Source organism: Selaginella moellendorffii, unplaced genomic scaffold (genome assembly GCF_000143415.4).
Source record: "Selaginella moellendorffii unplaced genomic scaffold, v1.0 SELMOscaffold_5, whole genome shotgun sequence".
NCBI classification, from domain to species: domain Eukaryota; kingdom Viridiplantae; phylum Streptophyta; class Lycopodiopsida; order Selaginellales; family Selaginellaceae; genus Selaginella; species Selaginella moellendorffii.
The window spans coordinates 3,944,925-3,963,286 of NW_003314266.1; the positions used below are offsets into that span (position 1 = coordinate 3,944,925).

Consider the following 18,362-nt stretch of genomic DNA (forward strand, 5'->3'; position numbering starts at 1 on the left):
CTAGTGCGCTGAATCTATATAGAGATTCCAACTCTTGCCGCCAACTGATGCTCTGTTTTTAGGGTTTTAGCGTGGCCGATGCAATCTGAGACCGCGCTCGCGAATCGAGTGAGGAATTGCGGCGATCTCGAGCACGCAAGGAAGATTCACGCGGTGATTCTCGGTAGCGACCACAGGCACAGCAGATATCTCTCGAATTTGCTCGTGGAAGCCTATGGAAAGTGCGGAAGCTTGGACGATGCCACGGCGGTGTTCGATGCGATCGGCGAGCCCAATTCTTACTCGTGGAATCTTCTGCTCCGCGCCTACACCCACAATCGTGAGCTCCGCAGGGCAGAAGAGATCTTTGCGAGGATCCCGGAAAGAGATCGCGATGGCGTGGCGTGGACGACGATCATCTCGGCGTATGCCCGCGCTGGACAGATCCACGACGCGCGGAGGCTGCTGGAGAGGATGCCTCGCCTGGAGAAGAAGTTGGCGCTCACGACGATGATCACGGCGTATGCCCAGCGCGGGCATTTGCAGGAATCGCAAGCTATGTTCGATCAAATCGCCGACAAGGACACCGCGTGCTGGAATGCCTTGCTCACTGCGTATGCAAACAATGGAGAAACGAATCGTGCAAAGGCGATCTTCGATCAGATGGGCGATCGAGACAGGATCTCCTGGACCGCGCTTCTCACAGCATTTGCCAAGAATGGGCAAATTCAAGAAGCGTGGAAACTCTTTGATGTTATGCCCAAAGAGCTCAAGGCATCCAGCGCCTATAACACGATGATGAGCGCTTGCATTGCGTCAGACAACATCTCTGAAGCTCGAGCTCTCTTTGATCAGATGGACATCCGGGACACCGTATCGTGGAATCTCCTAATCACTGGCTACGCAAGGCTTGGAAGTGTGGATATGGCACGAGCAATCTTTGATGCCATGCCAGAGAGAGATGTTGTATCATGGAATTCCATTCTTACAGCAAATGCTCAGCAAGGGCATGCCAAGGAATCGCAACGAATCTTTGATGAGATGCCTTGCCGCGACTTGGTATCGTGGAATGCTCTAATTGCTGCCTATGCGATGGAGGGTAGTTTAGGTCGGGCTAAGCTTTTGTTTGATCAAGCTCCAGTTAGAGATAGTGTGACATGGAAATCTCTTCTAACAGCATACGCCCATAATGGGCATATTGAGGATGCTGAAATTTTGATCCAGAAAATGCCCTTACGGTGCTTGAGCGCGTGCACGGCCATGATCATGGGGTACGGACAGAATGCCCTGGTGATTCCAGCACGGAATCTCTTCAATGACATGCCCGGCTGGGACATTCTGACTTGGAATTGCCTGCTCAATGCCTACGTCCAGAATGGCCACCTTCTGGACGCACGAGGTTTGCTGGAAGAGATGCCCGAGCACGACGCTGCATCGTGGAACGTCCTTCTCGCCGCTAGCAAAGATGCGCGTGAAGCAAAGAGGATCTTTGATCGAATCCTGTATAGAGACATCGTTTCATACAACGCAATCATCTCTGGATACGCACAGAGCGGAAATCTGGACAAGGCGAGCGCGCTCTTCGATCGAATGCCGGAGAGGGACGTGATCTCCTGGAACACGATGGTCACCGCGTATACCCAAAACAATGATCTACCTCGAGCGATCGAGCTGTTCCAGGAGATGCCCGAGAAGGATGTGATCACCTGGAACACGATGCTGGGCGCCTATGCTCAAAACGGGGATCTAGAGAAGGCGAGGAGCGTTTTTTATGAGATGCCACAGCAGGCACTGTCGTCCTGGAACGCGATGCTCGCAGCCTACATCCAATCCGGGCACACCGACGAGGCCAAGCGATTCTTCGCCGAGATGCCGCAGAGGAACATCCTGTCCTGGAACACGATCCTGGGAGCGTGCTCGAGAGTCGAGGAAGGAAAAGCCTTCTTCGATACGATGCCTGCCAGGGACATCGTCTCGTGGAACTCGATGATCTGGGCATACTCCCAGGGTGGTGATGTCGCCAGCGCCAAGACCCTCTTCGATTCCATGCCAATCCGGCAAACTTCGTCGTGGAACGCAGTGATCGGAGCTTACGCCAGCGCCAACGATCTCATCCACGCGAGAGAGCTCTTCGATGAGATGCCGCAGCGAGATCTAGTGTCGTGGAACACCATAATCTCTGCGTATGCTCGCGAAGGAATCAGCGATGCCGTGACCCTCTTCGATCAAATGCCCGAGAGAGACGCTGGATCGTGGATTGCTGTGGTGGCCGGCTGCATTGGAGCTGGATTAACCCAGAGAGCCAAGGAGTTCTTCCAGATCTGTCCAGACAAGGAAGCCATTGCGTCGCTCATGATCGCGATGCTTGCCGAGAAGGGCGATCTAGAAGCCGCAAGGAGCGCGTTTGATGGCCTCCACAATCCCCAGCTCGTGGAGTGCAACGCGATCATCACGGCCTACGCGCAGCAAGGATATCCGAGAGAAGCGCGCGAGCTCTTCAACGCAATGACGTGGCGGGATACCGTGACGTGGAATGCCATGGTGGCAGCATATTCCCAGAACGGAGACCTAGATGCGGCTCTCTTCCTCGCGGCGACCATGCCGGAGCAAACTCTGGTGTCGATCAACGCGATAATCACCGCGCTCGCCTCCACTGGCCACTGGATCGAGGCGTTCTATCGATTCCGGCGGATGCTGATCCAGGGCTTCGATCCCGACGGCATTACATTCGTCACGATCCTCGCGGCGAGCGGCGGCTGCGCGGTCGATTGCTCCAAGAGCTTCGTCGCCATGGCAGTGGATTTCGGCGTGGAGCCCGGGATCAAGCACTACAGCTGCCTGATCGACGCGCTGTGTAGATCCGGTCAGGAAGAAGCCGCGCAGCAGGTGCTGCGATTGATGCCAATCGTGCCGGATGCTGTGACTTGGACGAGCTTGCTGACAGCGTGTGGAATACATGGCTCGCCCGGAAGATCCCTAATCGCGAAGAACGCCACACGCGGCAAGGGGGCCTCCCCTTATGTGTTACTTTCAAATATTCTAGCTAGTAGTTTTTAGGCATTTTTTGTAATAAACAATGGCATCCCATTCAATTAGCTAGATTTTGTTTATACTAGCCATTAAGTTATTATGTCTTTGCTTGACGCAAACTACCAGTGTGCCATTTCTGGAGCTCGGAACATCTTTTTTTTCTTCATGCTAACACCTCACAGCTCCAACTTTCATTTTAGCATTTGCAATCCCTAGGAACTCTTTGTCTCATTGGCACTGCTCAGGATTACCATTGGGATTACCACTGTGGGCCATTCCGGAGATCTTTGTCAATACTCTGCTCTATGACCCCCAAAAGGTGGTGATGGCCTATGCATGGACTGGTGCTATGGACTGATTGAGTATTATAGAGAAGTTGTGAGCTGTGTGATATTCTTGGAGGACTCAAAGTTGAGTTTACTATGAACAAATGGATATGGAAGATGTGCTTTTGTATTGCTCAAGCTTAATCCTGTTCTCCTGGATGAGCACTATCCGTAAGTTTAATTGGATTATCAATCACAAACACTTGGATCACCAAAACTAATGATACTTCCACTGGTGACACTAACAGTAACACTGTGAGAATTGACAGTAGCTCTAAAACCAAGAATAAGTTAATTCACTAACACTGGTTCCACTTCTACTAGCAACAACATAGTGAGAACTTGGCACCAACTTCAAGGATAAGAGTTCCACTAGGTCTTAGGCCAAACCCTAACAACAACACCATGAGAACTTGTGTCATCTTCAGCAAGTGTGGTTGGAAATAAAACTCAACTATAATGCTTTACTCTATATTATTTTATGCTCTGAAATGTGCTTGAAGTGCTAGAAATGATTTATAGTCTTTGCTGTCTTCTTAACACCCCACTTTGTTTCTCCTTGGGCATTGCCACTGCTCATAGCCAGTTTGCAACACCACACATGCAGTCCCTATAGAATATTTTTAGCAGAAAATACAACAGAAATGCTACTTGTAAACTATTAAATTAGAATTTTCAAAGAATTTTAATTTAGATTTAAAATAAACTTTGGATTGCATTAAATTACCTTAATTTAATAATTTTTTTTACCATTAAGCAGTAGTATTATATATTAAATATCTTATTTCATTGTTGATGATGATGAATAATCTACAATTTTTTATTATGGTAGATAATTCTTAGACAATGATTATTGGTGGGGTGATTAACAATATTTAGTGATGGTTAATTGTTTTCTTTAATTACCTTAACTTTCCACATTACTACATATTTTTATGGTGCACTTTAGATTTAGTTATTGAGTTTGAAATATCAATGTGGCCTTTATAGTAATATTAATTCTTGCTAAGGTTGATTTTGATAGATTGGAATTATTTTTTTTTAGTTTGATGCATTCTCAAGTATTTTGCTTATCAGGGAATGATGATTTGTTTACTTTGAGTTGTCTTTTGTGAATTTATTTTATGAATGTAATTGTGAGTCCCCAATCACATTCATGATAATTTACTTTACATGCTATTTTACATACATTGTAATTAAGTTTTATCATAAAGTTTACCTGCATGCTTACTACTGAATTTTTTGAGGTAGTACTAGTTTCTCGAATGATAACTTAATTTAGTTTTAATCTAAGATTGTTAACTTATAATTTGGTATCATTAAAATATATTGTCTCTAATATTGTCCATCATATTGATTTGCAAGTTTGGGCCAATAATGGCCTCTGCACTTTGTAAGAGATTAAAGGCCATTTGGATTCGGCAGTGATGGAGGGTGGCACTCTTGAAATGTGTGTGGTTGGGGTGCACACTAGGGCAATGACTGCCATAAGCTTAAGGTTTTAGCTAATATTCATGGTAAATATAGTATATTGACTAATATGTTGGCTTTATCCAAGCATACACAATGAAGTGGCTAGATTCATTTTAAATTTCAAATGAATTTCATTGAAAATTTAAATTATTATTACAAATTATTTAAATAATACTATATATATATATATATATATATATATATATATATCTGTGTGTGTGTGTATTTATAAATTTATTTAATGTTCAGAAGGCGAGAAACTGAAAGTAGAAGAGGATTTGAAGAGTGCTATTGAGGCTAGTGTCCGAGCACGAGCAGCTATTGTGGAGAATGAAGAAAAAACTCTCTCATTGGCCAGTGAATTCCAAGAGAAGGTGGCGGCAGGTTTGCTCAAGCCTGGTGAGGAGCAAGAGATCGGCAAGAATGGCCTCAAGAAGCTGCTCGTCAAGGCCGGAACTGGCTGGGAGATGCCAGAGCCTGGCGATGAAGTGAAAGGTGGTAGCGCCCTTCTCTCTCGCCCTGGCGTCGCAATGCTGGTAGATTCTTGCAGTTCACTACACTACCCCGTTTTGATTGCTGTCAACAGGATGATGAAGGGGGAAAAAGCTTTGCTGACTGTGAGGCCGAAATGTGAGATGTTTGTGTGTTTGTTTAGCTAAGTTTCTAATGCGTTGGATCGTCTAGATGGTCTTAGCGAATCACTTTCTACCGATCTGGAGCTGGTATCTTGGAAAACTGTTGAGAAAATCGGCCAAGATGGCAAAATTATGAAGAAGATTATCAAGGCGAGTGAAGGACGTGATGATGGAACCAGTGAGTTTCTTAAAACCATCTCGAGCTCTCTGTTAACGGTGATGATAATGCAGTCAAGTATGTGCGCCAAGCTTTTGGACGGCACTGTGTTTAAGAAGAAAGGCGAAGATCCCTTCGAGTTTAAAACTGATGAAGGTCTTTTCTAAATCTGGTACTTTCCGCTGATAACCTGTTTTAGTGTTTTTTTTTATGAACAAGTTATTGATGCGTTGGACAAGGCAGCAGAGGAGAAGCTGCAGGTAAGACTCAAGAGGCCATCATAAATTGCATCCTGACAAGTATTTTAGGCCCTGGACCACGACTCTAGCTTTACTGACGATGAGAAAGTGACGAGCTGCTGCAAGGTTAGCGAGTCTCTCTCCTTGTGTATTTACCTGTTTTCATACAATTGAATCTCTCGCAGAACGAAAAGGCTCTCTATAGCAGAGCTCTAGCTTACACGCACATTGCTGATTTCAACCTGGCCGAGTCTGACATCAACTCAGCGGGGCTGGGCCTGGCCGAGTTTGATATCCAAAACGTATCAGAAAACCGGTAAGAATCATCACTCGCGTTCCATCAAACCAAGGCTCACGCGTTTATCCTACAGCAACTTGAGAATGGAGTACAAGTCGCTGAACAAAAAAGCTCTATGGCCACATGTTCGCAAGGCTGAGGAAGTTAGAACAGGCAAGTTTTTTGGATAATCTTTTTCTTACACGAAAGTTTAGTCTCTTTTCAATCTTGTGCGACTTGTTGGGAGGGTGAGCCACAGAAGGCGCGGCTCCTGGAACACCGTTTAGAATGAGCCGCAGTGCCCCATCCACTCCATCCACTCGCTCCGGAGGATGGATTTCGAGGGCTTCCCACGTCTGCCAAGTTCTCTTGCTGCGAAACTGGTGATTCGATTCCAGGGGCTGGGAGCAAACAAGGATGTGAACGGAGAAAGCCACTCACTCGCAAAAAAGCTATGGAGCCATGGTATGTGAGTTCCTTGAAAAGCTCTTCCTGCGAATCAAGGATGTGAGCCGAGGAAGGATCGAACTGCGTTGCATTTGCTAGGCATTTTGGGTATGACTTCTGTTTGACAAGAAGTCGCTTTTTTTCTTTCTTTCTCTTGATCATCAGGTGTATCTTCTGTCGCAAACGGGCTGATGTTCACAGTCACTCTTTCTTTAGGCAAAAGCATTTGCTAGCCAGACACAGTTCCCCGGAGGTATCTACATGAGATTTTTCGTCATCGCATTGTCTGATACACCTCTCGTTTCACAGAAGTTTATGCCGATCCAACCCATGCTTCATTTGAAGCGTTCCAATTCGTCTCTGGCGCGTCCACCATCTTTAATCCCAAGGTACGCAAATCCATCTACGTGGTTGTTAGCTGAACTTACAGTGTCAAAGGCTGCTATGCGAGTTATGGGAGCTCATTTTGAAGGCTATCGACAAGACTGGGGGCTCTCTTTTGAGAAAGATACTGTACAGAGAGGTGGCTGGTAAGGTCTCATGTCATTCTAGAGCGATACCGCAGGCAGCAAGGAGGCATTGGCATTGCTGGGCCCGGAAAAGATTGGTTGCTCTACATCCACAAGGTTCGTCTTTGTGCTTTCGAAGTTATGTTTGCTTGAATTTTTCTCTTTCATACAGGACAAGGAAGCAGGCGACGAGCCCGACATCAAAGAAGTCATAGCAGCATGTTGTGAGAAACAAAACTTGTCATGCTGTAAGTAATCGCTGTTCATTCCTTTACTGGTGCCTCATTTTTTTTGGTCCTTGCAGGCCTATTTCTCGCTGCAAGTTCTCAGTAATCTGCAAGCTTTGGACGAGACCTCCGTCCGCATTCATGTAAACAATGTTGGCAAGCAACACGCTCGCATAAGTGGCCGCTCTCGGGTTGGATCGAATCACTTCCTTGGCCGCTCGGACTCCCAGCTCCAGGTTGTTGTGGCTGCTACAGGCACCGAGCAAGCACATCCAGTCCGAAAAGCTCGGCTCAAACGGCATCGCATCGATCAAATCCTCGGCCTCCTCCAGATAGTTTGCCCGTCCCAGAAGGTCCACAATGCACGAGTAGTGCTGCTTGGTGGGAGTCAGAGAAAAGTCCGCTATCATCGAGAGAAAGCACTGCCGGCTGGTGTAGAGCTTCCCTGAATGGTTACAAGCGATCACCACGGACACGAAGCACGTCTCGTCGGGAGCTTCCACCAGCTTGAGCTTGTCATATGTATCCAGGACTCTGGAGAACTGTCCGTTTTGAGCAAAGGCCGCGAGAATCGCCCTCCAAGAGATGATATCCAGCAGCGGTGACAGATCGAAGAACTTGGCAGCGCGATCGATATGCCCGTTGTGCGCATAGGCAGAAAACATGGTCGTCTGGGATCCAGCGTCTCTCTCCGGCATCGCATTGTACGTCATCTGGGCCTCGCCGCAGTAGCCGGACTGGCCGTACGCGAAGATCATCGTGTTCCACGAGACCAGGCTCTGAAGTGGCATTTGATCGAACGTAAACTTGGCTTCCTCCACCTGTCTCGCGTGAGCGTACACTGCAATCATCGCATTCCATGCGATGGAGTTGCGCTCCGGCATTGATTCGAACACGCTCTTGGCGCTTTCGAGGTGGCCGGTTTGGGTGTAGCTCGTCACCATTGTCGTCCATGAAACTAAGTCTCTCTCTGGCATTGCTTCGAATAGCTCCTTGGCTTTGAGTGTATGCCCGTTTTGGGCATATGCCGCAAGCATGGAATTCCACGAAACTAGATTTCTTTGGGGCATATGGTCGAACAAAGTTCTAGCTTCCTCGACTTTTGCCTTGTTTGAGTAAGCTGCCAGGAGTGAAGTCCACGATACAAGATTCCTTTCTGGCATAGTCTCGAAGACTGTTTTCGCGTTTTCAGGGTGCCCACTTTGGGTATATGCTGCTAGAATAGAAGTCCAGACTACGATATTCCACATTGGCATCTTGTCAAAGGTCTTTTTAGCTTGGGTTAAATTTTTGGCTTTTGCATAGGCTGTAATAAGCATACTCCATGAGACGAGATCCCTTTCAGGCATTTTGTCAAATGTGTTTTTCGCTTTTTCAAGAAGACCGTTTCGGGCATATGCAGCAAAAAGGAAGAACCAGGAGAATGAATTCTTGTCACATTTCATTTCATCAAAGATGGACTGGGCCTGCTTTGGACTGCCACAATTCCCATACATTTCAATCAGTCTGTTGCAAACAATGATATCCTTAATCTGTAGAAAGTATGGAATATAATTTTCGAGACTGGCTGGACTATTGCATTTCCGTATTATCTCCAAGCAATGCTCTCTCTCTTGCATCTCTTAATATCATGTTGTTATATAAATTATTATTGCTTTCAATATGAGCTTAGCAATACTGTCCACAGTCCATGGTAGCAATGTAATGGTAAGAAGATTTGAGAAGACATGGATATTTTTGTGGTAAATTAGAAATTGTCCAGAAAATATTGGCCAGTTGACAAAGATTATTGTTCAACACATGTCTCCTCCTCTCAATGTCCACTCTTTCTAGTTTTCCTTGCTCCATGCAACAGTGCCATCTTAAGGATAAAGAACTTTTTAAAAAAAGTCTACATACCTTTTCTAAAGTTTATATTTGGTATGCTATTTTTGTCAGTGTAAATCTTATTTAACTTAGAAGATAATATAATGTTTTATATATAGAAAGTGGGAGTTACAATTTCTCGAAATCATGTTAGAAATATGCCTATATAATTTGGCAAATTTTACTTGTTACTACTGGTTATGAGGCAAAATATTCTGAATGATAATTAAAGAATTAGAGTGGAAAATCACAACCGTTAGATTTTCGAACATCCAGAGATACCTAGGCTTTTTCCTTGAGAAACCAATTCAACAACAAAATTTCGTCTCCTAGATCAAACCAGCGAGTGAGGCAGCAGGACCAACGAGATCATCTGCAGGGCTTGGCATTCCTGGCAGGCTGGTTGGCGCAGCACCAGATGGTATATCAACTAGCCTCTCTTTGATATATTCCTTCAACCTGTGATTGCCCTTCCAGTTAATACACACACACACACACACACATCAAGGAAAACTTACTCCAGGGCAACGCTTGTATCCGGAGTACCCACTGTGAGTCTTATTTGGGTCCGATCTGCCGGATCGGTTTCAATCCTTATCTGTAATCAAAGTGCGTGACACTGCCAACAAAAAGAGATAGCTTACCAAGCATAGAGTCGGGTTTTCCGAAAAGTAAGTTGCCGCACCAACGATGTTATTTACATTTGGATCCTGAGCAAAAGCCGAAAACCTCAGTGCATCTGGGAATGAAAACTAAAAACTCACATAGCCCGGAGCGATCGCAACGTGAAGACTACCAAGCAAGTCGGACATTTCTTGGAGCGGAAGAGGCTTCACCCCGCGTACCTGGAAAGCATCTGGATGTAGAGACAGATCCTTAGAAAACACACCCTCACTCACCACTTCTTGCAGCAGCTTATTCGGAGGGCCCATAAGAGCTTTCCAGCGAGCAATATAGTCTGCAGGAGCTAGCGTTGCTCCTTGTAGGAACTTGCTCATAATAACGGGAAGCCGGAGCTTGAAGCTAACCTGGAACCGTAAAAATCAAACTATAGTTTCCATTAACTATGAGATGCAAGCTTACCATAGCTGACGAATTGTTGTAGCTAAAATCAAGGACAGGAATTTCTCTGCTTGGAGACAGGTTGGTGACTTCCACTGGACATTGTACCTGTTACAATGAACATCAACACGACGAGTTAGGATGAGTGACGAATGAAAAAAGAAAGAAAAACCTGTGCTCTAGGAGGAATTGTGTCAGGTACGTTCGATGTCAAGAGCTGCATGTGCCGGGGAGGTAATATCACTGCCTTCACCGATAACAATGGTGCAGTATGCTTATTGCCAAGAAACAAAACTATACGCCCTTGGTTACCACGCCATTCCGCTTTCAAACCAATCTGCAATAGTACATTATAGCAAGGAAAATAATAATCCGCTTGCCTGAATGAAAGGATCTTCATAAAGAATGCCGCTGTCTTTTCTGCAGAGCGCATCGAACCACTCCGTGACGCTGCCGGTAGGCTGCAAACAGGACTTTGTAAGACTTGACAATCGTTTCTCAACATACCTGAACTGTCGAAGCCTGATTGTCCATGAGTGCTAGCGCCAGGGAATCACCTGGTCCAACTAGCGGCGAACTTTCGGGAGCACTGTGCGTAGGTGCAGCTTCAATAGCAAGAAAATCTACGGGAGCTGGTGACTGTCCACCATTTGCAACTGGTACAGTAGGCGCCTCCTGCCAGCATCCAAATGCTATAAAACATTTATAAAGTCTGCCACGACTTACAATGTTTCTTTGCCCCGAAGGTACTCTTGTAAGCGCTGGATGAACGCCATTAGCAGGCTTTTGATCTGCTACAACGACAGCGGTTGATGTCAGCTGCATGAGCCTTAGTTTAGTAGCACTCGTATCAGCCACGTCCACTTCGGTGTCCTCGGCTTTCTTCAGAAGCGCAGACTGCAGAAACTTTAACACATGATTATGTGAATAGTAAGGAAGGCATAAAACCTGTCTTTCGGGGAACTTGGGCATCTCAGCCATCACGTCCACCATTGACGGGCCTTTCCGACTGAGAGCATAATATTCACTGGCTCGTTGCTGAACTTCCGCATCCAAGTAAGTTTCGTTCCTAAGAGGTAGACGTTAGTCCCCAACTCAGTAGAAAAACAGAAACATTACTTCCTGAAAACAGCTAGCACATGATTTTGCAGCTCCGGATCGACAGTTTGTGAATGCAGCAAAATCTTGATATAAGCTGAAAGAAGAATAGCCTTGGTAGGCGTCCTGTAGAAAGAGCCTGTTATACGGAGGAAGAATAAAGAAATGAAGCTTACGAAACGGTTGCGAATTTGTCATGGATAATGGAAAACACTTCTTTCGGACTACATCCTGGCCTTCGTGACAGTAAATGACTGTACTCCCCCAGCAAATAGCCAGCCACCTACATGGTTTAAACTTATCAAGGGCGTGAAAACAATGTAAACAAAATCCCACCTTCACCATAGTCTCGTGCACCGCCGGTTTGTCCAGAAAGTCTCGAGCTTTAGCGGCTGCGTACGGCTGTGAAGCACATGAGTTAAATGACAATAAAAAAACGCCATACCCACCTGCAGATCATCATTGTTTGTCACAAATTGGACTACTCTGTACCAAATGTCATCGCTAACGAAATCTCCAGCCTTCTCAATAAGCTGTAAGATAACATCCACGTACCTAGCCAAAACAATTCCTTATTAGCAACAGGGAGAGATTTCTTCAGATATCAATACCATGACAGATCCGGAGCGAATTTCTCAGCCAGAATGGCAGCCTTAAGCGCAAGCTCCTCACGTATTGCAAAATCAGCAGTTGTCAGATACTGCAAGGGTTTAAAAACAGTGAGGGATACATCTTAAAGCCGCAAGAAATACCTGCAAAAGCTCCTCAACAATATCTTTCGCATTTGTTACATCACACATTCCATAAAGCAAATCCAGAGATCGCCTTCGAATACTGCAAAGAGAAATACACTGAACAAGGAGATCGATGAAGATAATTCTAAACCTTATATCCGGGTCCCTCAAAGATGTGATTATCTGCACTTGATGCCTTTTTATGCTTTCTTGTACGTCAGAAACCATAAGCATTCTGGTCATATTTTCCTGCAGTGAAAAACAAGGTAAAGTATAGCGTAAGGCCACAAATATCCATACCAGTCCAAGATATCGAATGTTGGGCTCACGGACAGCAATAAACTTTCCAAGTAGACCAACACATTGTGCCATCATATCTTTCTCTGCGTCTAAATGCATCACCTGCGCGACAAAAAAAAGGCTCTTGAATGGAACAACAGAAAAAGAAAAAACCTACCAAAGCCAGAGCTTCAAAGAGAACAGCATGGGTTGCATTGTTCTTATTGATATTCTTCACGGCATCAGTTCCCATGAGGACTCTTTGAAGAACCTACACTTTGCAAAATGTGGCAAATGACTTTGATCGGTTTAAACAAGTTCAGAGCTACCTCAAAAAGGGATCGCCTAATGTTCGGATCATCAATCGCCGGGAAATATTGCAAAACTCGCATTGTTTTTACCTGCTCAAATCACTAAACAGAAAGAGTAAATATGGTGTTCCCAAAGTCAACCGCAAAAACATCGACGAAAAACAAACCTGGAGCCAAGGAGATGGAATACCGTAGTATGTGTACTCCTGAGGAATATCTTGGCTCCTGGTTAAGCGCTCCAGAACACGAACGCATTTTGAAACGCAGTTCCAGTACGCGTCGGGATTGTTAGCCACGAGAGCAACGAGCAAGCTCATGACAGCCGTAAGGACTCCAATTTCTCTTTCGTCAAGCAGCTGAGACATTCGATCCGCCCTGTCATGGAGATTAGTCCACAATCAGGAAGACAAGCCTCTTGAAATACCCACCAGCCGTCCACGCTGACAACATCCGGATTCTTCCTGTAAAGTCGCAGAAGACACAATGCAGCCTTCTTCCGCACCAGTGGCCGACAGGAGTTCGAAATCTAAAGCACATAGCGCCTAGGATCAAGAGACACCAGGCCGATAAACAGAACTTACCAGCAGCTTTTGCACATCGGGAGCTAGTGACTCGGAAAACTCCTTGCCACCAATGTTCCCAACCTGGATAACTTCCGCCTAAGACGACAAAAACTCTGAAAACTACAGAAGCATACCATTGTCAGCGCCAGGCACTGAAATGTCTCGTTCCTTCCGATAATGTCATTCCGGACAGTGTTTATAACAAGCCGCAAGAAGTCGTGGTTTTCGTTCAGCAAAGAAGAGGTGACAATGTACCCCACCTGCGAGAACAAGTCTAGATTCCACCAAGACAAAACCAAGAACACTATTTACCTGCTTTTCAGCGTACTTGGGAGCTGAGATCAAAGACACCGCTTCCATATGCCCGAAATCGACATCATAACCAAGCATGAAGATGTAGAGCATCTTCCAAACGTATTTTTTCTTCTCATAAGGCGTCAATCCCTGGCGCAAGCGGGCAATCTTAGCAATCCGAGACGAAGAAACCCAAGCAGCAAGAAAAAGATCACTCACCTTGTCATTCTTAAACTTGGTGCGAATGTTCGCGAGCTCCTTGTCGACACGAGCCCGCTCCAGCTCCTTATTCTGGCAGTTCCTCACATCGCTGATGAAGACCGACAACCCTCGCATGCCGGACAGCGCCATCGCGCGCTCGCGGCGCCGCTAAAACCCTCAGATCTGGCCCTGCCGAGCTAAAGCCCCGAGAATGCGCCGCCGCTTCAACACCGCCGCGACACGAGCACCGAATGCATCGCCCGAGCTGCCGAAATTTCGCCCGCGCCGCGCCGCGACGGGCGCTGGTCGATTACCTGTGCCAGATCCCGCGCGAGAGGATGAGCATCGGATGGAACGCGCGGCGCCCGGCGACCTGGAAGAGCGCCGAGAAGAAGCGAGGGCTTTGAAAAGAAGAAAAATTAACAAAACCTATTAACCATGTAGCTTATAAACGTAGTTATTTATCACTAAACTCAATTAGTGACAATTAATGCAGGTTAACAATCTCTTATTGATACGAGCAAAATTTGTTTCCATGGTTTCCATTTTATCACAGCTTTAAGATTGGGTCGCTACTTTGGAGCTTTCTTCTTCCATGCGCTGCTTGGCATCGCTTCGTGCCCTGTTAACCAGATCCTCGATCGCCTCCCTACCTTCGTAGTATTGCGGGCAGTACTTCTCAAAATTGCTGAAGTGTTCTTCGGCTTGATCTAGTTCTCCCAGCATGCAGCAAACCAGCCCCTGAAAATCGAATCACCAGTTTGGCAAACTTTACAACCGAGGAGGAAGAACAAGAAAAAGAGAAAAGCCTTTTTTACTTGGCAGACGTGTGGACGGAAGTCTGTCGGATCCTCCTTGCTCAGCTGCTCGTAGAGTTCCAGAGCTTGTGGCAATTCTTCCTGGACAAACGCAAGCTTGAAGAGATGAGAGGTTTCTTTGATCTAGAAATGGATCTTTACCTTGAGAGTGAGGAGCTGGCCTTTGAGCATCCGGAAGTTCCTCGCGTCCTTGGGCCTGTCCTCTTCGGTGGCCTTTGCCGCGGCGTCCTCCACGATTTTCTGGATGAAATCGATGTCTTTGCCTTGCTTCTTGAGAACCAACGCAAGGCCCTGTCAAGAGCAAGAGACAAACAAACAAAAATCACTCCTTGCAAAAGAGAAAGTTCTCTAAAGCTTACTTGGAGTGCTCGAAGGGACAGAGGGTCCACCTTCACGGCATCCTCAAACTCCTTGAGAGCGTTGTCCAAATCTCCAATGTACTCATAAGCGTGGCCGCGGATGAATCTAAACTCTAACTGCGACGGATTCATGTCGATGAGCTTGGAAAGGACCTTGATCGCCGCTGGCATGTCCCTCTTCTCCATGAATCCGTGGAGCCGAGTGAGATCATCCAAAATCTCCTCCTCCTCCTCCTGCGTTCTCCTCCTCAAAGTCTTCTTCTTCTCTGGAGCGCCTTCTTTTTGCTCCATAGCCGTGGTAGTGGCCACATTCTCGTTAGCGCTGGCTATGGCTTCCTCCGCCCTGGCAACTCTACACGAATTCATGCCCGCCGCGAGCAAAAGGGCCGAGCTCCCCAAGAACAAAGCCGCGATTCTGCGAACCCTGTCCTTCAGAGACCTCTCTTCCACCGCCAATGGAAGCCGCGAGCACTGCGGCCGCGATCTCGACAGCGATCGCCTTCGTCCGCTACTGTCTGGCGCAGCAAACCTGATCGATCCGGGAGACGAAATCTCAAGCCTCCTGGAGCTCGGCACTGTCGCCGGCAGAGGCATTCTGGAAGCTCTTCCCAGCGCATGCAGCGCCAAAGCCGTAGACGAGGCGACCATCTCCATCGCGGTCGCTTTGCTAAAGCCCTAACCCTAAAATGATAAACCCATCGTTATGGATCTAACGGCTTGGAGTACGAAAAAAAGGAATAAATATCTTTTGTTTAAACTAATAAAAACTTATGGAGATGGGTGTCGATCCTCCTACCTGTCGATTGCAAATCAACCACTCCACCGTTTGGGCTACATGCCCTAATGATGAAATTTATGTTTAAAAACGGCTTTGTTTGTATGTAAGTAGGATTTAATCAAAGATATTGAGAAAAAATCAAGCTTAGTGCCACAAGGATTTAAGATGCATTCCTTATGTTGGGATTCAGAGATCAAGCTTTGTTTAAACTCAATCAATCAATTGTGTACTTTCAGAAAGTACGGCATTGTAAGTTGCACAAGTAAGACAACTTCCAGATCTCCAATATGAGATGAGTATGTAGAACTTAAAAAGTGTTAGCAGTTATAGGTAGGCTATTTTAAGTATTTTTGGTGGCTATCGATATCCTTTATACCAAACTATGTAAGGTTTGAATAGATGAAATATATGGAGATGGATTAATAATATTCTAGTTCAACTATTATATATACTTATAAACATTATAAAAAACCCAAATTAAAAAAAGGCAAATTAATATAAAAATAAGATAATAGCATGGTCATAAAATAAATATTAGATGAACCACATTTAGAACAAGTAAATTATAATACCTTAAAATTTTAATATTATAAAATATTAAGGAATATACTCTATATATTGGAGAACCAAACACTACTCTTATACTTTTAAAATATAATTTTATAAAAAAAATTATAGTAGCTATTTTTGAAGATATTTAGAAAGAAGAAATTTAAAACATTATACAAATAAATATAGAGTTTTCAATATTTTTATCAATAATGTTCATCATTATGATATATATTGTGTTTATTTTATTAATTAATTTATTTCTACACCATTAAGCATAAATGTTGAATGGGGATAAATAATATAATTACCCAAGACAAGATGGCAACAATTATTTTAATCATTAATTTCAAGATTTTATCAAGAGTATTGACTTAATAAATAATATAAAATATCTAAATAACTATAAAAATATATAAAAAATTAATCTTGGTAGAATAGTTATAATTGTAAAATTTACATGTATGATTTAATTAGAAGGACAAATATCAAATCAATAATTCAGCTTTTTTTTTACTTAGCTTTTGCTAAAAAATGTAAAAGGGGCTATAAAACAATTGGAAATAAAACAAAATCCAACCAAAACCAGGATTTGAAAATTTACTTAATTTATTTCATTTAAGCATGTTTTAATATATTTAATTTTATATCTACAATATATTTTTAAAAATTCATTTTTTAGTAGGTGATCACTTGGATTAGGACTGCATATAAAATATATTTCTTTATTTTCTATAACAAAAACTCAAATATATAAATATAAGGATAACTATAATTACTAATATTGAATGCTAGATTTAAAAATATAAATAAATTTGCTGTCACTAAATAGGAAAAATATATTACTAATATAAAATAATTGCAAAGCTTTTATATATTTCCAATTTTGACAAAAGCGTATGTTTATCCTTGCGGAATGCTACTTGGAATTTCATATGATTACTATCCTAATCCTCAAAATCTTTTTTTGGATCATCATTGAAATGGTGCACATCCAAACCTGAGTGCAAATTCTTTTCCTCACCCTCCTCAAAGTTCGTTCCCTGCTCTTGATCTTTTGGCAAAATAATTTATATTCTCAAAATTACATGATTTTGATATAACATCTACTGAAAGTTTAAAACATTTACTTTTAGTGGTAAAAAATAAGTTCCAGAACTTAGGGAAAATATTTTATTCAAAGAGTGTTCTTTGGCAAAAAAATAATCCACATCTAAACTTTTTAACTTTAAAATTTTTTTTCATCTAATTAGAGTAGTGAAATAAAAATTAACTTATTTCATAAAGCCAAATTCATAAGATCGTTATGATTGATTCTAACTAGCTATAGAAAAATAACTCTATGTTAAATGTCAATAGTGGTAAACATTATTAATAATTTTAACAAACAATTTTAATAATTATGAATATTAATAATAACACCTAATTGAGTAAAACCTACTTTGCATGAGAAATTAAAGAAACAATATCTTCATGATGTTGTCAATGATCTATTGAATAGATTTCGACCATTTCCATTTAGCATCAAATTCTCTTTCTGCAATGAATAATTTATCCTAAAAGGTCACTTTAATACTAATAAATGTTTAAAAATATAATTGTGAACTATATATAAATATTTATTTTATGACCACACTATTATATATATTTATATATACTAACAAAAATTATAAAAAAACTGATTTGAGAAAAAATATATAAATAAAATAATAGTGTGGTCATAAAATAAATATTAAATAAACAACCTTTAGAAAAAGTAAATTATAATATCTTAATTATTTAATGTTATATAATATTAATGTTTATATTCTATATATTTAAGGAAAACTTAGTAGTCTATATCACTAAACATAACTTTTAAATTTTTTAAATATTGTTTTGTAAAAATTTATTTATAACTACTTTTGAAGATATTTATAAAGAAGTGATCTAAAACATTATACAAATAAATATAGAGTTTTCAATATTTTTATCCATAATATTCATCATTGTGTTATATATTCTTTTTATCTTATTAAATAATTTATTCTTACACCATTAAGCATAAATGTTGGATGGGGATAAATAATATATTTACTCAAAAAAAGATCGCAACAATTATTTTAATCATCAATTTCAATCATTTAACAAAAGTACTGATGTGAGTGCTTG

The 18,362-nt window shown here is 42.9% G+C and overlaps 4 protein-coding genes across 6 annotated transcripts; 1 reads left to right on the forward strand and 3 right to left on the reverse strand.

The window, feature by feature from the left end:
• Positions 1-56: 56 nt before the first annotated feature.
• On the forward strand, positions 57-3,128 carry LOC9659428 (pentatricopeptide repeat-containing protein At4g02750). The gene has a single exon (XM_024669944.1). The coding sequence runs from the start codon at positions 79-81 to the stop codon at positions 3,034-3,036; it is 2,958 nt and encodes a 985-aa protein (XP_024525712.1). The 5' UTR covers positions 57-78; the 3' UTR covers positions 3,037-3,128.
• A 4,215-nt stretch (positions 3,129-7,343) lies between these two features.
• LOC112344753 (pentatricopeptide repeat-containing protein At4g02750-like) lies at positions 7,344-8,795 on the reverse strand. Its single transcript, XM_024670097.1, has one exon. It carries the CDS (start codon positions 8,793-8,795, stop codon positions 7,344-7,346), a length of 1,452 nt encoding a protein of 483 aa, XP_024525865.1.
• Positions 8,796-9,366: 571 nt separating this feature from the next.
• Positions 9,367-14,121, reverse strand: LOC9659430 (AP-2 complex subunit alpha-1). Of its 3 annotated transcripts, none has more exons than XM_024669740.1 (27): positions 13,726-14,121; positions 13,525-13,656; positions 13,347-13,472; positions 13,231-13,293; positions 13,078-13,175; positions 12,817-13,024; positions 12,668-12,739; positions 12,517-12,609; positions 12,360-12,461; positions 12,211-12,308; positions 12,078-12,159; positions 11,937-12,025; positions 11,775-11,880; positions 11,662-11,727; positions 11,502-11,608; positions 11,347-11,451; positions 11,176-11,296; positions 10,954-11,124; positions 10,735-10,902; positions 10,608-10,688; positions 10,400-10,564; positions 10,249-10,335; positions 10,065-10,193; positions 9,930-10,010; positions 9,810-9,875; positions 9,684-9,763; positions 9,367-9,624 (listed from the first exon to the last, which is right to left on the reverse strand). In XM_024669740.1, the coding sequence occupies exons 1-27, from the start codon at positions 13,855-13,857 to the stop codon at positions 9,495-9,497; spliced, it is 2,958 nt and encodes a 985-aa protein (XP_024525508.1). In that variant the 5' UTR covers positions 13,858-14,121; the 3' UTR covers positions 9,367-9,494. The 3 variants fall into 3 exon arrangements, with proteins under 3 accessions (XP_024525508.1, XP_024525507.1, XP_024525506.1); XM_024669739.1 differs by having other exon boundaries at positions 10,954-11,133; XM_024669738.1 differs by having other exon boundaries at positions 12,078-12,308.
• Positions 14,122-14,184: 63 nt separating this feature from the next.
• On the reverse strand, positions 14,185-15,565 carry LOC9633659 (protein SLOW GREEN 1, chloroplastic). The gene is made up of 4 exons (XM_002965341.2): positions 14,885-15,565; positions 14,667-14,816; positions 14,526-14,606; positions 14,185-14,448 (listed from the first exon to the last, which is right to left on the reverse strand). Exons 1-4 carry the CDS (start codon positions 15,536-15,538, stop codon positions 14,266-14,268), a joined length of 1,068 nt encoding a protein of 355 aa, XP_002965387.1. The 5' UTR covers positions 15,539-15,565; the 3' UTR covers positions 14,185-14,265.
• Between the last annotated feature and the right edge of the window lie 2,797 nt (positions 15,566-18,362).

Coding starts and splice junctions, on each gene's coding strand:
- LOC9659428 (XM_024669944.1), top strand. CDS start 79: ATGCAATCTGAGACCGCGCTCGCGAATCGAGTGAGGAATTGCGGCGAT.
- LOC112344753 (XM_024670097.1), bottom strand. CDS start 8,795: ATGTATGGGAATTGTGGCAGTCCAAAGCAGGCCCAGTCCATCTTTGAT.
- LOC9659430 (XM_024669738.1), bottom strand. CDS start 13,857: ATGGCGCTGTCCGGCATGCGAGGGTTGTCGGTCTTCATCAGCGATGTG. Junction 12,026..12,077: donor TTGTTGAGGAGCTTTTGCAG/GTATTTCTTGCG, acceptor AAACCCTTGCAG/TATCTGACAACTGCTGATTT. Junction 11,297..11,346: donor GTGCTAGCTGTTTTCAGGAA/GTAATGTTTCTG, acceptor TCTACCTCTTAG/GAACGAAACTTACTTGGATG.
- LOC9633659 (XM_002965341.2), bottom strand. CDS start 15,538: ATGGAGATGGTCGCCTCGTCTACGGCTTTGGCGCTGCATGCGCTGGGA. Junction 14,607..14,666: donor GCCAGCTCCTCACTCTCAAG/GTAAAGATCCAT, acceptor GCGTTTGTCCAG/GAAGAATTGCCACAAGCTCT. Junction 14,449..14,525: donor TCCGTCCACACGTCTGCCAA/GTAAAAAAGGCT, acceptor TTCGATTTTCAG/GGGCTGGTTTGCTGCATGCT.